This window comes from Cotesia glomerata, linkage group LG1, assembly GCF_020080835.1.
Source record: "Cotesia glomerata isolate CgM1 linkage group LG1, MPM_Cglom_v2.3, whole genome shotgun sequence".
NCBI classification, from domain to species: Eukaryota; Metazoa; Arthropoda; class Insecta; order Hymenoptera; family Braconidae; genus Cotesia; species Cotesia glomerata.
This window is the reverse complement of record NC_058158.1, coordinates 5,639,258-5,665,640: the sequence shown is the minus strand read 5'-3', so window position 1 is coordinate 5,665,640 and position 26,383 is coordinate 5,639,258. Positions and strand designations below refer to the sequence as shown.

The window sequence follows — 26,383 nt, the reverse complement described above, 5'->3', positions numbered from 1 at the left end:
TTATTTTATTATTTTTTTTTTTTAGTATTAATTATAAATAATTTCGTTAAATTTTATTAAAAATTCAAGAGTGTATATAAAATAAATTGCTATAACTTTTAATGACAATTAGGATTTAATATTTTAGAGAAATATTGTATATAAAAATGAATATAAAAATCCCTATAAAATTATTTTACATGAGAATAAAAATTTTAAGATTAATAAAAATTACAATTTAAAACATACTATAAATTTATTTTTTAGAAAAAATAAAGATAAGAATCATTTTTTCTAATGATATTTTTTATTAAAAAAAAGATTTTGAAAATTTAATTCAATTTAAATTCCGACTAATTAAAATATTATCATCAAAACTTTTATGTAATCGAGGAGCCGACAAAGATTGATTAAAGTATTTACTGTGATCAATATTTAAATTTTCTTGAGTAGTTTTGTCAAGTGCTTTTTCAATGTAATATTTACTTGTAATCGGCAAATAAACTGGAAACTCGACTTTAAAATTTATTACAAGGTCACCGCGTTCTTTTTCATCCTTTATTCGAGGTAGTCCTTCGTTGGGTATGCATTTCCGATAGTCTGGCCTGTAAAAAGTAAAAATTTTCCGGGGTTTTATGACCCTCGTAAATTATGAAAGCGAGTCAAATAGATCAAAGATTTCCGTTCTTTTATTTCAGTGCACTTTAATGGCAAATAAAAATTTCAACAATATAATTTATTGAACGAAAAAGAAATTTTTTTACGTACGTGACTATTGAAGTTATCGGCACGCGAATAATTCTGTCGTCTAGAGTATTTACAGTAATAACTGTACCAACGAGTGCATCTTTTAAAGAAACTAAAGCCGTCATTAGCAAATTATCACCTTCCCTACGAAATATCTCATGCGGGCTATCTTCAGTGACAAATATTATGTCCGCTGTAATAATATATAGCATATATAACACCGTAGAATTTTTTTATGAAAGAATTTTTAATAAAATAAATAAACCGATTTATTTACCAGGTATCCTATCTAGACTTTGATCACCTTCTTCACTAAAGACAATTTCCGTTCCTGTCGGAAGACCTGGTTTTATGGATATAGGAAGAATTTTTTCTTCTGAAACTGTATTCATTTCTTCTCTATTGGCAATTACCCGTTTATGTATTTTTATTTCTTTTAAAGTACCAAAAAATATCTAAAAAATTATAAATATTTCAAAATAGAAACAAATTAACTAAATAAAAATAAATCAACAGACATCTGAAAATTTTTATGATTTTTCTTATTGATAAAATTATTACAAAAAATTAAAATAAAAATTCCACATCTCTAATCTATAATTTAATTAATGGAAAACAAAAATAAAAAAATTATCAAATGTCTGCCGATTTAATTATCATAACAAATAAACACAATAATTACCTCTTTCAATGTCAACGCTAAAGATTTTTTAATCGGGTCATCTTTAGGTTTATCGGCTGTCCATTTTTTATAAATAATTTCCATTGTCTGGGGGTCATTGAGAATATTAACCAGATCACCGTAAGGATTTAGCGTTCCAAAAAAATCTCTGGAATATTTGCAAGTCAATTACCACCTTTCGCATGTCATTGAGTGTTAAGTATTGTAGCAATAAAAGGAGTAAATACGTCGTTACACCGCATAAAAATAGCTTAAGGGGCAAATACCAACAGCTTTTTATATAGTTACAATAAAGAGGTAAGTTTTGTCGTAAAAGCTAAGCCGGGTTAAAGCTTTGTACCTTAAAGTACGTTGTGGTTCCCCATGGAATACGTAGGGCGGTATATGACCATTTGGTCCTGAGATTCCTCTTTTCAGGCCCGTCTCACCGTACTGGTCATAGATAGCTCGCTTGAGTGGATCTGAAAGGACTTCGTACGCCTCAGCTACCAGAGCTAAAACTTCTTTAATATTCTCATTCCTATTACTCTTTCTCCCGGGATTCTGATGACGTATTGCCAGACGTCTGAAGCTAAAAGATAATGTTTTGTTACAGAATACTTATTCTTGTTTTTTATTACTTATTTCTTTTTTTCTTTTAATTATTTCTACGACACACCACAAAAAAATTTATTAAAAAAGTTTTATTCAATTGTCTTTAATCCTCCAATAGTGAAAAAAATATATTTACGCTATTTTAATGTCGAAATCATTGCAATCTCTGTTCAACTCTAATACTCCATAATAATCCGTATCGAATTTATGTTTATAATGGTTAAAGTTACTTGAATGCATTGTGTCGTCAAAAATAATATTTTATCAATAGATTTTCATTATTATTTTATTACAGAGCGATAAAACTTAAACATAAAATAAAAAGTTTTATTTTATTTTATTATAAAAAAATAAAAAAATGGCTGTCGTAAAAAAGACAAAAATAGAATTGAACACAGCAGCATGATAACTACCGACAATCGGCAGTCCTTTGTCGAGAACAATCGGAAGTGTAGCACACAAGAGTGAGATGCAAAGAGATGGACCGAGGGAGACCAAGCTATCCCTGAAAGCTTTTTTTTTTTGTTACTATTGAAAAACAAAAGAGACATTCGACATTAACCACGGAACGGTTGACAATCGAGATCATATATATATATATTGATTTTAACAGAGATTGTTCATTATTTTATTTAATTATAACAACTGAGGATTATTATTTGCAACCATAGTTACGTTTATCGTCAGACCAAGTTCGTTTAATATTAGTAACACTAATTTTCATTTTTATTGAGTTTTATAATTGACAGTTGTGATTATTATAATATATTATAAGCCCATTGTCTCTGTAAGGAGCAATTTAACCTAAAATTCAGCCGCAATAATGAGTAATTATCAGTTTGTTGTATTCTCAGGCAAAAGTAAGTATTTTATTTATATATTATTTAATTTTTTTTTTATTACTATTGTTATTGACGAAATAATTTGTTCAGATAAAAATAAGTCAACAATAAAAGAAGACGTAGAATCGGAAACAGAAGAACTGTCAATAAACCAGTGTGAAGTTGATTCCTCGTCATCGTCGTCGCTGTCAAGAGCCTCATCTTCTAGTTCGTCTACGTCTTCAAGGAAACAACTGATAGTCTTAACGACGTCATCAGACGGCATTAGCAATAGCGCAACAATTGAAAGTGACTCAAAAAAGCGAAGAATTAATAACACTGATAAGCAGTCGTCATCTTCACGGAAACGTGACTCTGTGTCTGTATCTGGAAAGATTTTAAAAGTTGATATTGGCCAGAAGCAAGTATCCGTCGACGCAGGCGCTTCCCAGCTTGGCGGGAAGTACTCCAACAGCAATGCACCGGGTAAAGCTAAAATTCCTCGTCCAGCAAATGCATTTATGCTGTTCGCAAATGAGTGGCGCAGAAAACTTGCCAATGAAAATCCGAGGGAATCCAATAAAGATATCAGCGTCAGGCTAGTCCTTTACTTACATTATTCCTTTCCTTAACCATTACTGCTAATTACTCTTTTATTTACATCTTTTACTACTTAAAATCCTCTCCTTTGAGTCCTATGAGTCCTCTGTTACCCTTGATCCTTTGTATTCACTATCCAGGTTGGGAGTCCTGTGGAAAAATATGGAAAAGGACGCCAAAGAAAAGTACTTTTCCCTCGCGCGACAGGTTGACGCTGAGCACAAAAGAAAATATCCTGGTAAGAGTTTTTTTTTATCATTAATGGTTCATTTTAAAATGGCTTGATAGATGAGAGAAGATAAATGAAAAAAGTGGGTTGGGAAGCTCCAGAGAGGTAAAAAGTTAAATATTTGGTAAAATAAATAAAAAGCTTTTACGGTTATTAAAGGGCTTCTGTGCTTAAAGCGACGTGTAGAAAAAGAGAAACAGAATGAGAATGGGCATCAACGGAGGTGTATCAGAGGACAATTGGGTCGTTCGACAAGCCGGAGCCGTGCCTAGATTCTGAGTCATGCGTTATCTGTACCACTAATATATATCTATGTACATAAATATATATTTTAAAAGGTGCGCGCGGCGAAAAAATCGATAGGAACATCAAGAGGAATTAAACGCAGTTGCTCTTTCAAAATGATCAATGAAAACTACAATTGCATAAAACTACACATATATTTGAGTCTTGGTTATGATGGATACTGAATACTAGATAAGCAATATCGGTTTACCGTAAAAACGTTTGGACATGTTCCAAACTATACCACGGATGTATCCAGCGGGTGTAAAGAGATAAAAGATCGAGATTAGGCTGAAAGTTTTGATCAAAACAACGTGCTCTGTCTTTATGCTACCTATTGTTTTCGTCTCTGCGTTTGAAATTTGATGTAGTCTACAAGTTTTTTTTTTTTAACCAATTTTATCTTATGAAAAAAAAAAAAAAAAAAAAAAACTAGATACTTTAAAAAACTAACTGATTAAGAAGTTTAAAATTTAGAAAAAATCTGTCTAATTTTTTTCAATTTGACATATTAATACAGAAAAAAAAATTAACTTGATTCAAGAGAAAAATTCTTGAACCAAGAATATAATTTTGAAGAGGGTAATGATCTTGAATCAAGACAAAAAATTCTTGAATTAAGTAAAATTTCCTTAAATCAAGAAAAATTTTCTTAAATCAAGAATTTTTCTACTCAAACCAAGAATATTGAGCTCTTCAAAAATGTACACTTGATTCAAGAACATTTTTTTCTGTGAACTTGATAAATATCTAATTATTAGTCTTAACTTCATGTATCATAATTCCATAAGCCCATAGAATCTCTATTGCTACTGTATAATTCGTGGAAAATTCCTCGCAGATCACCGATCAAGACAGTGATGAGATACGAGAACAAGACGCACTATACTTGACGCACCAATGACAGGAGAGACAAGGACTGTGATTCAGTAAAACAGCAAAAGAGGGTTTATCGACACACTACCGGGACTTTGGGGTCATCGAGCTGTTTGCCAACTCGCGCCAAAAGCTTTAGAAGCCCTTTACCCTTTGCCCGTTTTAGTGACACCCACACTATACATTCTAGATTCGTCAGCGTGGATGTTGGTGTTAGTGTGAGTCAATAAGTTAAAGGGAAGATCGATTTATCCAACCCTAAACCGCGATGACGTGCTTTTAATAGTCCTGTCTGTGTCGTAACTCTGCTCTACCGTCGAGCAATGTCACGGTCTCATTCCTTGTCCTCGCAGCTTCTACTCCAAAACTCATCAAATTCTCATTTCATTTAATTTTATCTGAAATACTTATCACGTAAATCAATTTCTCCGAAATTAAAATACGTTCTAGTTTGATCTAAGAAATCACCCGCTGTGGAAATAAATAAGTTTTATTTTATTACTTATATTGAGCTATAAATAACGAAATAATAATAATAATAATAATAATAATAATAATAATAATGAGAAGGAACCGGGTGGTAACTGGTAGAGTAGTAATCAATCAATCTAATAAAGTGATCAACATCCAATATAATAACGAACAACTAAAGTATTTCTACAAGAGAGAAAAGGATTGACGACTGACTGTCGTACGTTTCTTCCTCTTTTACTTTCTTATATCTGCACATTCTGCGGTGGCGGGTAGGTATGGTACGGTATAAGAATAGACGAGATCGAATACCGAGGGATGGAATGGGATGAAAGTGTAATATACGTGTCGCGGCTCTTGGGGTTGAAAGATGCGGGGGTGTAAAGGAGGCTAAAGAACCAGTACACCAACACACCAACATAAACAAGCTCAACACCGATAGAACAGAAGTTTAGTCACATAACAGCAACGCATAGTACACCAGCACAATCAAGGGTGTAAAGAACCTAAGTGGTGACGAAGAGTGAGTCGCGTATATAACAGTAAGATTTTTCGAGGGCCGTACAAAAAATACCAAAGAGTAGCATCGAGCAGACCGTCGAGGATGCACAAGGAAAACGCCGAGGAGCGAGGAGCAGAGTGAAAATTAAAGAGCAGGGGCCGTTCTCGAGGAGATTGGCGGCTTGCTGGCAAGCACAGGATGGCAAGAAAATGTAAAAAATAAAAAATAAAAAAGCTGGGGGAAATATTCCCTCTCGGTGAGCTAGAGTTTGTCGGGTGAGTGACGGGGGTCGGGAACCAGAGGTATTGATTGCGACGCGACTACGGTCATGCTACTTCTCTCTTCTCACTCGGTCGATCTTCTGCTCGCTTCTCTGACCGACAACTGCCGACTACAGGGTCGCATATATAACAGAGCCAGGCGCTCGATGTGGGTGGTTATAGTTACTCCAGGTGGAGGTGGAGGGTATTGTATGGCGGGCATGATAAAGCGCGAGCGCGAGCACGGTGCTGTGATAACACGTTGCTTTCCACTAAGCTTATATTTATTATATATATATATATATATATATAATATCTTCAGGTGTTATGGTACTTTCTCAATAGATTTTTATTTTTATTCTCCTCTGAAAATTTTGAAAATTCAATCTATCATTTTGATGTTTATTGGGTAAAGAAAGCTCAATCATTGAATCTTTAAGTTTTTTAAATTACACCTTACAGAAAAATATTTATATTAAAAATTTTATTTTTAATGTGTAAGGTATGCATGTTTGGACAATACCATCAGCAGAGCTTGACCACTTTTTGATTTTATTAATAAAATAAATTACACAGAAAAAAAAACTTCTTGCACCAAGAAAATTTTAAGGAAGATAAAGGTTATTTTGGAGCAAGAAATTTTCAATCTTCCTTAACATTTTCTCGAGCCAAGAAAATTTACTCTCCAGTAAAGAATTTTTTTTTTTCAGTGTAAATTTATAATATTTTTAAATTTCTGCAAGTTATATTTATTTATGTGTTAATAAGAATAATCCGATGTCTCCTGATCTCAGTTAAATTTAAAATCACAATGAAAAACCTGTGTTTTACTGCTCCTAAAAATGTAATTTGTTTGTAAACATTCCATAACATGGACCATATAATTTTAACGATGATACTCCTATTTGTTGGCATGTGCAACTGTGTACCCATGAACGAAAAAAAAAATATGTAGATCACACTTTGTACCAATGAGAGAGTGTCTGCGTCTGGTTCTGGTATCTGGTATGGTGTAACGGCGACCGGGTAGTAGCAGTATGCCCCAGCACTCTCCATATGGTGCTAAACTCACACTATTTATATAATGCATAACAGTATAATACTAGTACTCGTGATAGTGTTGTCAATCGACCGAGAAAGAGGTGTATACAATAAAATAATGGATGTTGAAGCTAAACAAGTACAGAGGATAGGACCAGTAGAGACACAGATACAGAGAAGTGCATACTATAAGCGATACGAGACACGAGGAGAGCGAGCTAGAGGAGAGAGAATCCGGCCTGGCGCGTCACCGTCAGTAGCGGCGTGCATGCGTCGCGACGGTTAGACGGTATTGCGAGCAGAGGTAGAGCTGGTGGAGTTTTAGCAGTATAGAGTACAGAGGAGAGCGAGAGTACCAAGGTGGGTTGCGGGTTGCGGGCGGCAGAGTGTAAGAGCAGTGGAGAGAGACAGACTAGAAGCCAGCGAAATGTCAGGAAAACTACCAACGTCCTCCTGGTTATCTTGCTCGTCGTCGCGCCACGGCGGAGACCTACCTAGTGGGCGTTGTTATCACACCACCAGCTCCAGTAGTTTGTTGTCATCTAAGTTGTCATCATCTCCATTGACGAGGGTCTCATCATCATCACCATCATTGTTATTGTCATCATCATCATTGGTGACTTTAAGGATCACCAGACCCAGCCGACTTGCCAGGACGTCAAACCCGAATTATTTTGCCAAGTACCCGCCTGGGGAGGAGGTGTCGTTGACCACCATCTACAATTCCAGTCACAGTATAGACTTGATTACACGCCGCTGAGTATGAGGGGGAGAATGGGGATGTCGATGTTCAGTTACCGCTTGCGTCTTCGACATTGATCTCCTATCACACATCACACACTTAACTGCTTTGCGTTATATATTACATTAACTGTATGTACATATTTTGTTCTGCGACGACAACATAAATTCTATCAACCGCGAGTATCTTATAAATTACCAAGAAAAGTTTGAATTGCAGACGAGGTAAAATACTGCATCAAAATATACCATCAGTTAAGTGTGAATCTGTATTAAATATATTAATAAATAAATAAATAAAACCGGATATCGTGCATCGATAAAAATATTAATATTAATATTGAATAAATATATGCTTAATATTTTATAATTGTGGAGGTAAATTGCTTTGAAGATTTTAATCGGTGATCAGTGATATATCAAGGAAAGGTAGATATTATAGATAAGAAGTTTTATAATTAAATACAATACGGAGAAAAATAAATTTGTATAATTAAATCTTTTGATTTATTTAATATTTACAGTTACAATTCCACGTGTGCTGTGTTGTTGTTTTTGTTATTGCTGAGAAGAATAGAAGAGATGATAATAAAAGAGTAGAAAGCTAAGAATTTATTTATATAAAAATAATGAATTAAATGTTTGTAAGTAAGTAAAGGATAAAAAAAGTTAAATGGAGGAAAAATTTCGTAAAAGGAAAAAGTGCTGGTATGTTTTATTTGGAGGGGATCGATTCTACACTGGTAACATCCTTGATAAAATATAAAATTTAGCTAGTGGTCGCGGTTTTTATCTGGTAGTGAAAGCTCGTGTAAGAGCTAAGAGCTGTTCGCACGGTACTCGTGTGACGACGGGGTAATCCCTTGGACAGAAAACTCTCCGTACCGGCGTCGTTGATCCCTTCAGCGTTGACCTCGCGCAACTTGGCTACAGCATCTGGCTGGTTGGCAGCCGAGCACACCACGCAGAGCCAGAGCCAGCTCTGAAGGATTGGAGTAGAGGGAGATCGATGCCTCAAAGACTGCTGCTGCTGCTGCTGCTGCCTAGTTCAAGAGAATCCACGACTCTCGCGTCAATCTGTCAGCCGTTGAGCGGCAATCCACATCTAAACATCCCAGTGTGATAATGACTCGTTGGAAAATAATGCCGCCTATTTTTAAATCTACTGCTAATACAAACGATAATAATTATTATTTTAAAAATATCAATCATACTGATAACAATAATAATAATAATAATAAAATTAAAATTAAATTAATAATCACAATAAATAATTATAATAAATTTAAAATAACACCAACACTTGTCGTTATATAGTTTTGGCGGGTTTATTTCAACAACGCCGGTTCCGTTTTCAAGGGATGTTTTTGATGAGGGATTGCAATACAAGTTTATAATTATTAATAAAAAATCATTGGAATAATTAATAATACAGTGGCCAATTTCCTCGTATCTTCCATTGATAAAAAGTGTTTATGGATGCAGACGTTTAAAACTTTAAAAGCACTTCCTGTATTAACCAACAATAATAAACAACAGATAAAGAATAATAAGAAATACAAATAGCAAGTTTGAGGTTTTTATTACGGATATTATTTATTGTTTGAAGATAAAGTTTGTTACTGTAATACAAGAAAGATGGATTGTTGTAATTACGTGCAACCGTATCACCCTGGACACAGTAATTTTTATCAGCAACAGCAATTTTGTTATGACAACATGACCGGCTACGCGACAACCTCCACGGCCTATGGTACGGCTCCGATTTCTGATTCGATCGAAGTTAATGCCCGATACGCCAGGCTCCAGGCTGCCTATCCGACAGGTAGTACACATTATAAATAATATGTTCACATATTACATCTTTGTTGTGAATACTTTATTGTGTTTATTTTACCTGATTTTTTAAATTGTTTTGTGATACACTGCTCAAAAAATTCAACAGAATTTGTATAATAATTAAATAATTTTTTATTTACTAATGCAATATCAGTAAGAAAAACTTTTAAATATTTATAAATTTATTTGCATGTTAATTATTTGAAAGTAAAACTTATCAAGCATATATATTTTTTTTTAGTAGCATAATATTTTTAAATTTAAAAGTTTATAAAAAATTTTTAATATTATTAAAGATTCTATACTGTTAAGTTTAATTTTCTCTCTGTACCTATCACATAAGTTGAAAGAAAATATAATAGAACTGAACGGTATATTACATTAGTAAGTAGGTATGGTCAGTTAGAGGCAGACATAGGCATCCGGACACCTGCAGATACTTGTCATTTAAATCCCAGTCGTTGTGTGCACTTTGTTAACATTTACTCAATTTATCGATTACAAGTCGGTATAATTTAATTGTTTTATTATTACCGTTCTCATTACTTTTATTATTATATTCTATGAAATCCAGAAGTCCGGCAAATGTTTAAATAGTTTTAAGTTATTGTCATTTTATATACCTATGTATGTATATTAGTTATTGTATTGATTAGCGAGTTAACGATAAGTAATAATTCTAAAATCAATATCTTTTAATAGAAAGTCATGGAAATTTTTAATTGATCTAATTAAGAAAAAAAAAATTAATTTTTTATTTATTGATTTTATTGTTATAAGTAGGAAAGGATGGAAGTAATATAATACAAGAATAATCGATTTTATTGATAATATATAAAATTATTTAATATTGTATTGTACTTTACAGATTACGTGTACAACCCGAAGGAAGCTCGACTTCGAAAAGCGATGCGTGAGCAGTGTCGCGAATTATCGCGGCAATCTATTCTTCAGAGTACAGTTACGACGACGAGCGGCAATGCCTCGGCAACTGGTGCAAATAGTACTAATGGATCTGTTGGCGAACGTGGAGTAGCTGGAGTTGGAAGCGGAGGTGGAGGAGGCGGAGGAGGAGGAAACAGGAGTGGAAGTGCCGGTGTTGAGATTTCGGGATCCGGTAATTTTCTAAGTCACTCGATGTCTTCTGGTGCGTCACTGGCCCCAGCAGCCGCAGTCAGTGTTTCTTCATTACCTTCCAGCAGTTCAGGGTACAACTCCGGGAGGATCATCAACCCCTGGTTCCCGGTCGGTCACACCGGACCTGCTAGTCACATCAAGCCAATGCTCTCGCATCGGGTCAGTTTTATTTTTTAATTATTTTGTTATTTAATTATTGTTTATTTATTTTTATTTCAGATACAGGAAATAAAAAACTTAATCATAAAAGTATAAATAAATATTTTATTTTTAGTTTTAAGAAAAATATCAACCCAAAAATAGACAGATAGAAAATATTGCGTAGATAAGAGCGAATATTTTTTATCTAATAAATATATATATGTATCCTGTTATCAGTGTGATTCCGTTTGAACGTTATAGGAGGTTTAATATTAGATTATCGATTCCAGGTCATGCAGGCCCACCAGCGAACGTTCGATAAGACCAAAGAGGTTTTGAGAAAGCAACCCGAGTGCGCCGGTGCTTTTTCCGCAGCCTCCGCCGCGGCGGCGTCGTGTTACCCCGGTGATTTTACTGTTCACGGAGCGCCCACGCAGGCGGCTAGTGACACGAGTGTCGGTGGCCTCGAGAGCAACGATTATTGTAGCGGTGGCGGTATCGGGGAATTCTCCGATGCCCAGAAGTGGCATCCTTACCAAGTGAGTGCCCCTAAATATGCAAACCGATCGATTGCATTGACATCATTATGTATTGCTAATCCTCTTTCTCCTCGTTCTCCTTTCTTTCACTTCATTTAATAATAATAATGATAAATAATAACAATAACTAAATTCCACTCTTTACCGATCAATTATTTACAATGCATATATTTTAAATTCACAGAGTACTGCTGCTTATCATGCTAGAGGACCAATTAATAAAATGACAAGTCGTCATGCCATGCAAAGTATTAACACACATGGTCATGGACCCTGGAATCAATTTTGCGGCGTTCCATTGTGTGAGACACTTTTTATTTTATTTTTTTCTTCTTTTAACTTTGTAATTGTTCAGAGAAAATATTGATTATTCGTAGCGGTCATGTTACCGGAAAAACTTAAATGTCAGGGAATTATTAAGTTAAAGAACTGGAAAAATTTTTATTGATAAAATTTGTATTTTTTTTTTTTTTTTAATGTATACCCTCGCGGTTTTTGAAATACCGTAAATTTTCGGTATTAATGCGTTTACTGTAAATTTACCGTTATAATTCTGAAATAATACGGTATTTCTGTGGTCATTTTGGCCAGTTTTTTTACTATAGTTATACAGCATTTCTACCGTACTTTTGCTGCAAAGTTCAGAAATAATACTATAAAATTACTGTAAAACTCTAGAACTTTTACCGTAAAAAATCTATGTATTAATTATAATATTATTATAATTTTACAATAATAAAATCGTATTTCTACGGTAAAAATACTAAAGATATACTGTAATTTTACCGCATTTATACTGATATAATTAAAGATATAATGCTTTCTACCGTAAAATGGACGGTTGTGTTTATTACTCGGTGAGTCTTATTAGGTGACTGAGTAAATAGATATGGATAGTTTCTCTGATAGCTCAACTGGTAGAGCCTTCGGCGCGTAACTAAATGATCTGGGTTCGAATCCCGGTTTAGACTAAAAAAAATTATTAATAATAATAATAATCGAGAAATTAGTTTATCAACCTCTTAAAAATTATTCATGATAATTTATAATATTATAAAGAAAAATTTTAAGCTATTGAAAAATAGTAGTAAAGCAGCATATTTTTGGTATTTTGCCGGTAATAGAAAGTAGGGATCTTCTTTTCCGGTTTTTTGCTGCAATAGTGCCGCAGATATACAGTAAATATGCGGTATATTTATGTTTTAAATGCTGTAAATATACCGTAATTTTTCTATTGTATTGCCATAAATATTCTGAATTTATTTCGTAATTTTTTCATAATAATTCGACAAAAAAACTGGCTAAAATAACTGAAGTATTACAGTAAAAATACAGTATTTATATCGTATAAATACCAAATCTTTACGGCATTTCCAAAACCGTGAGGATAGAGTTTTAAAAAATATTTATTAGAGTTGTTATTTATTTAATGATTTAAAAATTAAACCGGAAAGAAACATTAGCTCGATTGAATCATACTCGCTATTTTATATATTTTGTCTTACTAATTTATTGCTTTAAGTTTGGACCCTATTCGGTATTTAATCTTAAATAAATAATCTCTGTTATATAAACACATTTTATGAAGAGTAATTTTGTTATATTCTGCGGTCTTTTCTTTTAAATAAAGTGTTAAAAATAAATATGTATTGAATACTATCATAGATTAAAGTTTGAATTCTGGCGTCATTGTAATACGAGACTAAACGATAATACTCCACTTTAAAAGTACTAAACTTTCAAATTAGTCACGGAAAAAAGTTTGTTTATGAATTTGAAACAATATAATAAATCATAGTCTATGGTAAATATTATACTTGGGTTGTAAAGTTTTCTTATTTAATGTGTGTAGGTTTTTAATATTATATTGTGTAAGGTAAAAGATCCAGTTATTGATACTGGTTTAGTTATTTGACTCTTGCAATTTTATTTTAATTAAAAAAATTCAATGTTCTCAAAAAACCAATTTTCTTAAAATTTATAATTCAAAAATTATATTTATTAATTTATTAGAGTTGATTTGTTTGTTTTAATTAAAATAAAATTACAAGTGTCAATAATTAGGCCAGTGTCAGTAACTGGGTTTTTTACCTTTCTAATAATTAACGAAAAACTTTGAAGATTGTATTATTTTAAGTAATTTAAAATATAAAAAATTATTTTTCAATTAATAAAGATAATTTAAATAGATGAACAAATTTTTAAAATTAGTAATTGCCATGTTTATTAATTTTAAAAATTAACTTTCAGTTTCTATGGCTGCCCAAAATCAAATGGTTCGTGGTCCGAGACACATGGTCTTCCTCCAAGACCAGCAAGAACGGCACTGTGGATATCCTGATGAAATGCCAATGAATTATATGACTAATAAAATAGATAGTCACCGATTGCAGCCTAGTTACACACAAAATTATCAAGTAATATATTTATTTATTATTATTAAGTAAATATTTTTTTACAATGAACAGTATAATATTTACACAAATCAAGTAAAATATAAAATTAAAAGCATTAAATTTTTATCGATAAAATAAAAGTAGCATGAAAAGTAACCGTTACTAAGTTTAACGAGTAAAAAAAAGTCTATCGACTAATTTATTGTTGAGCGACGGCATTAATTTTTAACAAGATAAACATCAAGATTTCTTAAGTTAATTAGCTAACTTTTTTATTAAGATTTTTTTTTCTACAAAGTTTAAACTCTTTCTTTGCAAGTCAAAGCTTTTACGACTTTTGAAGTCTAGTAAATTAGCACAACTTTTGTTCTTGTCGTTAAAAAAATTAATTGACTCGTAGCCATATTTAATGAGATGAAATAAAACAATGAGCCTCGAAATAGAATAGTGAATAAAATTAAATGAATAAATTCAGCAGGAAACCGAAAAGTGTATCGAAGATGCACCCAGGTGGGAGCCGCCTTCTGCCGAGCCGGCGATAACAAACTTGGTGAGCTCTCCCCGGGAGCAAGAGCGTGAAAGGGTCAGAGAAAAGCACCCACCTAAAAAGGAGGAGCCTAACAATAAGGAGTATCAAGAGAATGTTGAACCGCAGGCAAAAACTCCGCGCAAACAACCTCTCCCAGGGTTCCATCAAGCTTTTGGTTCCACGGAGATCGGAAGGTTCTCGAGATCTGAATTTTTCGCCAGCATGGTTGGCGATAATAATGTCAGCAGCTCTGGAAGTGTCCCCAGCAGCACCAGTAGCAGCGCAATTGGAGTCGGAGTTGTCGGTAGTAATAGTAACGGAGTAAGTAAAAATCGCAATTCTAGTATCGATACATCGTCGGACATCAACAGTCAGTCGTCAAGAGTAGATTCAGTAGATCTTGAATCATTGTCGAACCCGTCGGATGACGTTATTACCAGCGACGATGTTGATAATACGCCACCGGATAATTTTAATAGCTTGTCTAGTTTGTCGACGATGACGAGCCACTTCGACAGTGTCAGAACAACAATGCCCAGGTGGCATAGTCCTTACATTAGTGCTATAGGCAGTCAAATATAATTTTATTGTTCACCTTGTTTATATTTAGTAAATTTTAATATCATTTTATTAACTAATTATATCATAATTATCATTTATAATGATATGATGGTGATTAAAAGTTTTAAGATAAAATTTATGCATATTGCATTTTATTGACATTGATATATGAGTTGTCTTGTGTATCGTAGACTTGTCATGTTAACATGAAACTTAAAAATAATAAAATATATACTGTCTTTTTAGACACGAAACTGTGAGTTATATCATGTGAACTCGATTCCAATTAGGTGATACATGAAAATATACATATGTAATATATATACAGAGACATAAATATATATATGTTTCGTTGAAAGTTTATATGAGACAGACAACTTTATAATAATTGAAAGATTTTTATTTAAAGGTTTATTTATTCTTAGACGGTATCCTCTTTTTTATTAAATTTAATAATCTTTAAATATTTTAGTTGTATTGTAATTTTATTATTAAATTAAAAAATTTTTTTTTTATTTTTATTAAGCCGTGAAACAAGTACTTTTTGTTTCCAGAGCTTTCACCAAAGATATTCATTACATTTTATCTTGATAAAAAATCTTTCAATAAATTTTGTTTTTATTAAAAATATTGCTTTAAATAAATCCGCGTTTTATAAACTTTTTTGGAGCTTAACGCGGTTGTGAGTTTAAAAGAGATAAATTTCATTGTAGCAAAAATTGGCTATCAAAATTGTGCCTTTCGATGGACTGGATATATATCTAAGTATTAACGATAGATGAGAAAATATATATGAAAAAAAAAATGTTTAGAACCAAAAATATTAAAATAAATCTCATCATTTTCGAATAAAATGTCTGTCTGTTTGGTGATTACACATTATTTATTTTGATTGAAAATACTTTAATAACAAATTAATCAAAGTTTTAAAATATATATTTATCTAGATGCTAGTTATTTCAATTTAAATGAGTTTTCCATTGCAGATAATTCAATAGCGCCTGACTATTTTAAAATGTTTTAATACTTGATGAATAAATAAATAAATAAATAAATAAATAAATAAATAAACAATAAACAAACCAAATATAAACTGCTGATATCGAAAATATAAATATAAATGAATAAATATATTATTTTCGAGCAGCAATGTACGTACGTATATTTAAAAATAAATAAATAAATTAGATAGATCAATTATATGATGTCTATTAAGAAATTGGATAATTGAATAAAAATTTAATTAAATCCATTGGGTGTTTCTCTGTCAAGTAATGTTCATTATATGTGATCTTTATCAATTATGACATTAAAAAAATTAATATAATTATATGACGATAAATTTACAAGTACATGATTAATTAAAAAATTAAATTAATTCACAAGAATTTTTTTAATTAATTGTTTAGATTAATTACGGTAATAACTTGACATTGAAAATTCTTTGGTGTTACTATGGATAATTAAAAAAAAAAGACAGCATGAGTCTTGTTCAATAAAATAATCAAAATTTGGAGCATTCATATTATATATAAGTAAATAAATATGTTAACAATTTATTGTTAATAGGTTTAACTAATATTTATTATCAAAGAATTAAATATGTGATAAAAAATATAATTATAAGCATACATATAAATATAAACATATATATATTATGTATGTATATATATATATATATATATATATATACATATATATGAATATATTATATATACAAGGAAAATATAAATTAATAAGTAGTAGTAACATAATGGACGAAGAAAATTTTAGAGTGAATATAAAATATTAGCGAAATGTTACGTGCATAGAGCGGAAGGTGAGAGGGTTAAAAAATCAATTTCACCTACATTAGATGTAAAGTATCATTATAAAATATTGATTTTTATTCCGTACTACCATTTACGTTCAATAACCCATCGTCTACTTATAATGGGACCAACTTTTTTATTTACGTCTTTCGCTTCACCATTTATTAATCAATAAATTAAATTTTAGCATGTAAATTTATTCAAATGATTGAATTATCATGATAATAATAATAATAAGTAAATTTAATACTTATGGGCAGTTTCATCGGTTGACACGAGGGCACGTGAATATTTTTTTTTTTTTATTTAAGCAAAATTTAATCTTTTATTTATAAATCAATAAAAAAAAATAATAAAGTTATGCATAAAAAATTTTTTCTGTACAAACTGACCAAAAAAAATTATATTATTTTTAACGTCTGTAATAAATATATATAAATTTTTTATTTTAATGCAATCTTGACCAAAATTATCTTTGAATTAAAATAAAATTTAGATGAAATAATGAAAATTTTTGTGAAAGTACTATGAATTCTATTAATGGAATAATTAAATTATTAAAGCTCAATATCAATCAACGATTATAGAAAAAAAAAATTTATCAGGCTTAAAATTAAGTGGAGCTTTTACGAATTTAAATAATAAATATATCGAATGATAAAAAAATATCACAAAATAAACTACTTTAATGTCATATCATTCAGGATCTAAAAAGTAAAAGTAAAGTACAATTTAAAAATGTTTGGATTGTTAATTAATATAACCTGATAATAAAAATTGATCTTCACAAATCTACTGAATAAAAATAAACAAAAAATTTTGGTACTATAGCTATAATATAACTTAAAACGTAGCCTCGTGTGAACGATTAATAATATTTAAAAGCACAAAATTAGTATCGAGTATAAAGATAAAATAGAGATTAAAATTTGCGAATAATAAATTTGCTTGAGTAATCATAAAGATAAAATTAACAATTCTTGGCTTTATGAAGAATAAAGGTGGAGCTAATTGACTACCTGAGGTGTCCCATCAATAAATAAAATTCCGCCGATAATAAAGTATCAGAACAAATTGGTGCTGTTTATTAACTTTTAAATTATTTTTAATCTTATATTATATTATAATAAATATTATATTATTTATTAGTACAATAATTGTATTTTATTGGTCACAGTTATTATCATTAGAATCCCAATTTGGTTGTTTGAATTATCATATATGGATAATAAAAGGCGCACGACGCATTATTTATTCATATAGATAAATGAATGACTTATAATTAATTAAAGTAAATAATTATTATTAAATGTAATATTTAAAATGAGAGGATAACCTTCCTCCAAATCCGTCCAGTGTCTGATTTGGAGCAAGGATCGATTAGAAAATTTTGAGCGGCTATCAAGAGATCTTCCATAGATTAGAAAATAATAAAAATAAATGTAAAACTTATTTGAGTGATTAAAAAAATTAAAAAATTCATTATTTGGCAGTTGTGTTTAACAAAAACATGTTTTATTGTTAACGAGCACAATTATATCAAATTGAGTTGAAACTTTAAATAAGATTGTTTAGTGCCACATTTAAAAATAAAAAACTAAATTTATTAAAATGTCATCGTTGCTCCCACAATTAAAACTATATACTTAGCGAGAAAAATCAATTATTAAATAATAGATATTCAAAATAATACAGCCTAGTTTAGTATCTCTAAATAAACGAGTCCGAATAACAGAAATATAATTATTTTAAACAAATAAAATCTGTCACTTGTCAGTGCTGTTTATTCCATTACACAGTAGTCAATGACATAATTGTGACAAGATATCAAAAACATTTATATATAATATATATAAATAATATCAATGATTTAAAAAAGCTACTGTTTACTATAATTTATTTGTCTTTTCCCTCTCAGCTGATTCCCGAAGGCTATCTTCCTGTTTCCATGTTTCCGTTCCATCCTGCCTCCTCTAATAATTTAAGAAGCGGTATATCTATTCCGCGGGGTCATTCGACGGCTAAAGAAATTATTTTGCCAAGTGATTGTTACTGGATTGCGCAGAATGTTGGGTACCCTGTTACTAATATTTCAGACCCTAACTCGGTAATTATACTTGTATTGTTATAAATATTTTTAGGAGGTTCAATCGCTTTGCATATTAAAATCATTGAAATTTTTGGTAATTATTTACAATTATTTACAAGGATCAAGGGCGCATTTATGATAAAAAATGTCGTGAAAAGAAAAAATAAAGATTTCGATAGCTTTTTTTCTTTTAAAAGTTAGAAAAAAAAATTGGCTTTCATGTTTTTAGATAAAATTTATATTTTATCTTTTTTTTTTATGTTTTTGATATATATTTTTTTTTTAAAAGTACATAAAAAAACGAACAATTAAAAAAAAAAAATTAACATGACCCAGCATGGGTTTATCCCACTTGTAAATAATTACCAAATTTTTTCATAACATGTTCAATACAATGACACTTAAATTAGCAAACACTTGAAAAAATTTTTGTATTTTATTAGACAGATAAACTAAGTCTCAAAAATTATTTTAAAAACTGCATTTATGATTTTTTACAATTTCTAAACATGGAATTATCTTTTTAAAAATTTTTTTCTCTTCTTATAATTTATTTGTTAAAAAAATCCTGAAAATGATCAAATGTTTCTCAACTTCAGTGTCACATAATACACGTAATTATTTTAATCTACATCTTTTGGACCTCTTTATACTTATAAACAATAATAAAATTTAATTTATCAATCCACTAATTAATATGAATCAATTACTAATAAATAAATTTTAGAACTATGTAACATTTTTGGAAGTACCTCGAATGAACCATGAGTGGATCCATCACCCAAATGCAATACAAATGTCTCAAAATTACACTCCCTTGATCGAGCGACCGTCTTTCGTCTATCAAGACACACGAATCCACCCCGAAGTATCGAGACAAGCTAATCAATCAACGGATAAAAAATCTTCTGGCAGTGACACCAGCTACTCCAGTGTCAACAGTTTGACTTATTCAGCTTCCGACAAACTTAAATCGGGCAATAAAAAAGACCCACTAATAAAAGAAGATACCGATGAAAACGAAGAAGAAGAAGACGATGACGAAGATGATGATGACGAAGACTATAATGAAGAAGAAGAAGAAGACGATGATGAAGACGAAGAAGTAGATGAAGATGACCATTCAATCAATATAACTTCATAATTTTTGTTACTTTTTCTAATTTAAAAATATTATTTTATTGCATTTAATTTGTTCAATTAAAAAATACTTTATTGTATAAGCGTTGCTCTTGAATGTTAATTGTATATTTAAAAAAAAAATAATAATTTTTCGAGTGATTCAAAAGCCGTCGGTGGGGTAATCGTTGTTGAGCACGAGGAAAAGATAGGATTTTATATGACGGCGGCATACCTCAAATATAATAGACAGTATAAATGAAAAATGAATACCAGTGGGATAAGTCGGGTACGGGTTATTGCCCACCCATCAGAAGTTCAGACTCACACTCATCAGCGTGATTATCATCAGCATCGTCAGATCTCCGCAGCATCTTAATATAAATATAAATATAAAATTCCCATCTTTTTATCTTTAATATTATATCTTCAATCTACAATAACACATTAAATAAAAAAAAATATATTTATATCTGTATTCTGTATTATTAAAAGAGAGACCGCCGGGCGTCGGTCAGGTGTCGTAAAAATTTTACTCGGGCACTGCGTAACATTAAACACTGATTAACCCGAGAATTTTTATGGCACACACCTAAACCCGGGTAACCGCATACATCTTATTGTTGATTGTTGACGGGTTTGTTTATTCTGTCTATGCCCAGATAAATTTTTTTTTTTATTTTAGTTTACTTAACAATTAACATTTTAGTATTTATCCAGCATTAATAATACATTTCTATTTTAAAGTAAAAATAAAGATTAAAAAAAAAAAATAATGAATTAAGCATTTTGTTTCACCCGACGAATCATTCGAGGAAAGTTCATAATATAACTGATATTTCGTAAAAATTTTAAATTACATGAACAAATATTAGTGAACAGTTACTCAAAAAATAAATATAATATTATTTGAAACAACCGCTCGCAGCCAGTCAAACACCGAAAAAATATACTTTACTTATATATACTTAAATTTTATTTTATTCTGTTGATTTTTTTCATTTATTTCCTTTTTAAATTTTTTTTATTCTCAATTTACTTTTAACACTTTTGTTCCATTTAATTAAACATCCATTAGTTACACAATTTTAATATTCATTTTTATCTTTGTTAATTTTTTTTTTTTTATTAATAATTACAATTAGTTATTCATTTAAAGTACAAAAGATAATTTAAAGATTTATATAAAGTAAATTTAATTCAATAATTCGTCAATAATATGAATAAAAAATTGTCAAGGAAAAAATTTGTTAAATATTTAAAAAAATTATAAACGAGTGTTTTGCAATGAAAATTAAGTTAGCCATTTAAAAACTTTTTAATTTTTTTTAATTGAAAAAATGACTGCAAAAAAAAAAGAAAAAAAATTTTCATTTGTAAAAAACTGTAAATGCAATTTTTAAAAAATATTTTTTGTTCTAATTTAATTATTAAAAAAAAATTAAAAACTTCGACTAACTTTAGTATCATTGTTTTTCATTTTATTAAAAAATTTATAAAAAATTACAATTAAATACTTACTTGTTGTAAAAAAAAATTATTTTTACACTGTAAACACTGATTAACAAGCTCTATAAACAAAACTAAGAAAAAACCAATGAATCATTAGCAAATAATAGCGGAACGTCAGAAACAATCTCTAAAAATATTAGATAAAATTTCCTAGAGTCGCAATTGAAAACTAATCGCAAAATTCTCACCCACAAAATAATAATCAGTGTAAAAAAAAGCTCCTGGAGATTTGACAAAGATTATCGTGGATTTTGAAAAATGTTTAACAAAACTACTACCGGGTACCGTAACGAAACCAGCAACCAGCAACTAGCGAGCAGTAGTAGAATGGGCGGCGACTTCCTGGTTTATTTAGTACAACACCTTGACTGCAATAGTTTTGGTGTAAAGCACGTAGTTTAACTAATCCGGAGGTGCTGTATTGGCTAAAGTTTGAGAGGAAAAGGCGTGTCAAGTTCCCGGTTAAAACGATCTTTCATCCAATAATAATTCTCACAGGTGTACCAGCAGGTGAGAACCAATGGTCTTCCAGGTCGGCCATGCACGCAGGCCCTAAATGATTCTAATAACCGGTAATTATCACTTGTATCTCGGTCTCGGAGCTACAACCAGAGACAGAGAGTGGGTGGCTGATTCAGTGGATATGACACGTCGTACCATCTCGACCAGGCTACTCGGGAGTCCTCGATTCTTCACCAGCTAGTGTGAAATATCGCGACCAAGTGTTACAACCGTATCTTGCTTTACATTCCGTCTCACTTTTACTTGTTGTGACTTACCCTGTACTGATACAAGTAAAGAGTTACTTTTAAATACGTCATCATCATCATCATCATCATCATCATCATCCTGATCGTGGTTGATGTCTGGTAATGTACTAGAAGACATTACTTGTTTTGTTGATGATGATTCTCACCGCAACATATATATAATATGTTAATACCCACATATGTTATAAATATATATATATATAAGTATATATGAAAGATATTTAAACAAAGTAAACGACAACTGAGTAGTAATTATTTTGTTTAGTCAAGTGTTAGTGTCTTGCCGTAAAACGGCCCCGGGCAATTATTAAATCACGTTTCTAATTGATAAATTCATCAAATAATAACAATAATAATATATTATGTGAGTTATCATTAAGTATATATTTGTTAATATACATAGATAAGAATTATTTGTTTTTACAAATAAAACTTTAGTGTAAAAGAAAAATAAATGTAGGTGTGGGAGTTTACCGCTTTAAAATTTAATTTATATTTAATTATTATTGTCATCATTATATATAAGAAGAGTTGCAAAAAATGCAATCAACGACGACCTTAGATCTTGAAGGATCTACCGGCAGGTCGTCTGGCTGCTGTGGAGATGGCGACCACCGAGGGGCTGAAGATGATGATGACCGCTCAGAACGCGCGAGATCCTGCCAATTGTCTCTCTCGCTGGAGGATCGCGAGCTCTGGACTAGGTTTCAGACTATCACCAATGAGATGATTGTTACCAAAAATGGAAGGTAAGTTTTTATTTCATTTTTTTTTTTTTTTTCAAGTAGTCTTTGGTTTCGATGGTCGTAAAAATAAAAATTTAGTGATAAGTATTGTATTTTATATTTTTTAGTTTTATTTAGTAAGGAAATTATCTTTTGTTACAGACGGATGTTTCCAGTTGTAAAAGTTGTTGCGAGAGGTTTAGAACCGGCGGCGATGTATACCTTGCTTCTGGAATTTGTACAGATTGATCCTCACAGGTAGGAATTTATATATTCGAATAAATATGTTTTTTTTTTTTTTTTTTTTTTTTTTAAAGTAAGGGTAAAAAACGCTTTTTATTAGTTGAATTTTATAATATTATCTTTTTAATTAATTATTTAACTAATAAATATTAATTTTATTTTCAAGTATTTTATGATTAATAATCTTAATTTTTCAATTTTTACACCACTAAAATCATATAATTTACATCTAAAGAAATTTTTTTATTCGTAAATTTACAATACGGTTTTTAGTAAATTTTTATTGAAAAATAACTCAATTTTTTAAATAAAAAATTTCAATTACCAATTAAATGAATAAAATCCTTGAAAGTAAAAAAAAATTAATAAATAACAGAATAATGAACTTATAAATTTTGTTTGTAAAATAGATGGAAATATGTGAACGGTGAATGGGTACCAGGTGGTAAAGCTGAAATAGCACCACCAAATCCAATCTATATTCATCCAGAGAGTCCGAATTTCGGCGCCCATTGGATGAAAGAAGCAATATCATTCGCAAAAGTTAAGCTCACTAACAAGTCAAACGGCAATGGCCAGATAATGTTGAATTCTTTGCACAAATACGAGCCCCGAGTGCACTTAGTTCGCGTTGGTGCTGAAGAACAGCGAACGGTAGTATAAGTTAAAGAAATCTGAAAATAAAGAAAAAGTTCATTAATTTAATTACTCTTGTAGGTTCTGACATACAGATTTCCCGAAACACAATTTATCGCCGTAACTGCGTATCAAAATGAAGAAGTTACAGGGTTGAAAATAAAATACAATCCCTTCGCCAAGGCATTTTTGGATGCTAAAGAACGACCTACAGATCACCAAACATATCCTCAATGTATGATTTTATTTTTTATTGAAATTGTTTATTAATTACCGCCTATGAATTAAATCATTTGTTTTATTTATTATCGATTCAGACACAAGCGCTTGGTTTTTACCTCAACCGGCAATGACTTATGAATACGCTCCACCGTCGGCGATAGCAATGACTCAAAGTCAAGTACCTAATTCATCGTGTAATCTGTCAAATACTTGTACAGTCTCACCAGGAAGTCATAAAAATTCATGTAGAACGTCACCTTATACTATTAGACATAAATATCTTCAAGAAGGTGAATATTATTTTTTTTTTATTTTATCATCTATATTATTAAAAGAATAAAAAAAATTTTGTCTCCAGGATAGTCATATGATAAAATCAGGTTTTTTAGTGAAATTTAGTGTCATTGCAAAGCTAGGTCTTGACTTGAATTTGTGCCTTTTTAAAGTTTCATATCATTCTTACTGATAGTCAATTTATTGTGATAAATATTTAGGCTTCATTCGAAAATGCTCTATCTCGAGATACATAATTAAGAAATGACCTTGTATCTTGTGAACTATTGACATTTTTAAAAATATAAGCTCACCCCGATGTTACACTCATCAATGAGACCTTTCATTTAAGTACCCACATCAATTTTTCATATATTTATATATATTACATATATGTATAAATGAAAAATATATCAAAATACATGTGGGTACTCAAAATGAAAGCTCTTGACGAGTGTAACATCGGGATGAGCTTATATCTTTAAAAACGTCAATCTTTAAAAATATCAGTAGTTAAGAAAGTACAGTTCAATTTAACATAATTAAGAAATGACCTTGTATATTGTGAACTATTGACATTTTTAAAGATATAAGCTCGCTCCGATGTTATACTCATCAAGACCTTTCATTTGAGTACCCACATGCATTTTGATATATTTTTCATGTATACATATATATAATATATATAAATATATGAAAAATTGATGTGGGTACTCAAATGAAAGCTCTTGATGAGTGTAACATCGGGATGACCTTATATCTTTAAAAACGTCATTATTTAAGAAAGTACAGTGCAATTTAACAAAATTCATTATTTAATAAAGCAAAATTTTATTTATTTATAATTCACAAGTCACGACAGTCACATAGTGACTGCAAGGTTTCTAGTTATGCATTAAGTTTGAAAAAAATTCAAATTTACATACTTAAAAATAATAAAAATAAATTTTTTTGTACATAGAAGAAAATGTCGATCCCTACGGTACAGTACCACTTCTTCACTCAGCATACGTAACAAGTAATTGGTCACCCCGAAGTCCTGAGCCATTACCAGCATTGAATCCATCATTGCCACAAGAATGGCCAGCGTCGCCTCTACCATCACCTACTTCCTCGTCACCGGCGCCTTACACCCACCTGTCTCCACTCGGAAGACCGGGCAATTCATCAACGGTACCCACGACCTGCACATTTTATATTCCTCAAGCTTGCAACACAACCCACGAACACGAGTCGTCGAATTGGTTGCATCCTGGGATATCCGACCAAGTGACTCAGCAGCAGCAACAGCAACAGTCTTACTTGAACCTGAACCTCCACCTGCATCACCAATTACCGACTTACTCTCCTCGCGGAACTACTCTTCAGGTTCTCCAGCAAGCCAATGACATCACGCAGCATTCAACCGGACAGGAGCACGCGTACGACCATCAGGGATATCATCAGTCTCCAGATCAAACTCACCCTGACCAGACTCATCTGCTAGAGTTGCACTCTCAGAGCGAACCGACTTCGGCTATTTCTGGTGATCAATATGACCCCAAAACTCACAACCAGAATCATAGTCATAATCATGATTTAACTGGCTATCAGGATAATCAAGACAATGACTCACGAGTGAGCGAAGCCAGACGCTATGTTACCAGTGTAATTGATCATCGACACTCGGTAGTTTCTCCAGCAGCTGCTTCTGCGACTGCTGTCAGCAATCAAAGAGATCCAGGGGATGGAGATAATCAAACTTGGACTCCGCTAACTCCATCCTCGGTCACACAAAACTCCAGTATTTGACAAAATAACTTTTTTACAATACAATACATTGTTTTGCGTTTTTAAAGATAAAAGTTACAAGATATAGGATGTAGAAAATAAAAATTTTATTTTCAATATAATAATTTTAAATTAAAATTATAATCAACTTGATTAATAAAATTCCGTCCGTTAAAATATTAATTATTGATTTAATAATAATGGTAGTCTTTAAGTAGTATATAACTTGTATATAAAAATAAT

The 26,383-nt window shown here is 31.0% G+C and overlaps 4 protein-coding genes across 7 annotated transcripts; 3 read left to right on the top strand and 1 right to left on the bottom strand.

Moving 5' to 3' along the window:
- Positions 1–331: 331 nt before the first annotated feature.
- Positions 332–2,279, bottom strand: LOC123262555 (dnaJ homolog subfamily B member 13-like; the record flags this gene model as incomplete). The annotated part of the gene is made up of 6 exons (XM_044724783.1): positions 2,139–2,279; positions 1,749–1,979; positions 1,409–1,556; positions 1,004–1,181; positions 748–919; positions 332–584 (listed from the first exon to the last, which is right to left on the bottom strand). Coding segments are annotated over exons 1-6 (1,086 nt in total), but the record flags the coding sequence as incomplete, so codon positions are not given.
- Positions 2,280–2,581: 302 nt separating this feature from the next.
- On the top strand, positions 2,582–4,305 carry LOC123262563 (transcription factor SOX-3-like). Its single transcript, XM_044724796.1, has 3 exons — positions 2,582–2,862; positions 2,935–3,421; positions 3,564–4,305. The coding sequence occupies exons 1-3, from the start codon at positions 2,826–2,828 to the stop codon at positions 3,706–3,708; spliced, it is 669 nt and encodes a 222-aa protein (XP_044580731.1). The 5' UTR covers positions 2,582–2,825; the 3' UTR covers positions 3,709–4,305.
- A 2,524-nt stretch (positions 4,306–6,829) lies between these two features.
- LOC123262526 (AT-rich interactive domain-containing protein 1B-like) lies at positions 6,830–15,426 on the top strand. Of its 3 annotated transcripts, XM_044724769.1 has the most exons (7): positions 6,833–8,257; positions 8,353–9,653; positions 10,536–10,963; positions 11,236–11,484; positions 11,669–11,786; positions 13,735–13,901; positions 14,356–15,426. In XM_044724769.1, the coding sequence occupies exons 2-7, from the start codon at positions 9,467–9,469 to the stop codon at positions 14,989–14,991; spliced, it is 1,785 nt and encodes a 594-aa protein (XP_044580704.1). In that variant the 5' UTR covers positions 6,833–8,257; positions 8,353–9,466; the 3' UTR covers positions 14,992–15,426. The 3 variants fall into 3 exon arrangements, with proteins under 3 accessions (XP_044580705.1, XP_044580704.1, XP_044580703.1); XM_044724770.1 differs by having other exon boundaries at positions 6,830–9,653; positions 14,359–15,426; XM_044724768.1 differs by having other exon boundaries at positions 6,833–9,653.
- Positions 15,427–21,720: 6,294 nt separating this feature from the next.
- On the top strand, positions 21,721–26,255 carry LOC123272782 (T-box transcription factor T). 2 transcript variants are annotated; one of them, XM_044739779.1, is made up of 7 exons: positions 21,721–22,635; positions 22,801–23,020; positions 23,159–23,254; positions 23,650–23,893; positions 23,957–24,110; positions 24,193–24,387; positions 25,332–26,255. In XM_044739779.1, the coding sequence occupies exons 2-7, from the start codon at positions 22,812–22,814 to the stop codon at positions 26,159–26,161; spliced, it is 1,728 nt and encodes a 575-aa protein (XP_044595714.1). In that variant the 5' UTR covers positions 21,721–22,635; positions 22,801–22,811; the 3' UTR covers positions 26,162–26,255. The 2 variants fall into 2 exon arrangements, with proteins under 2 accessions (XP_044595714.1, XP_044595722.1); XM_044739787.1 differs by lacking the exon at positions 21,721–22,635 and having other exon boundaries at positions 22,706–23,020.
- Positions 26,256–26,383: the final 128 nt, after the last annotated feature.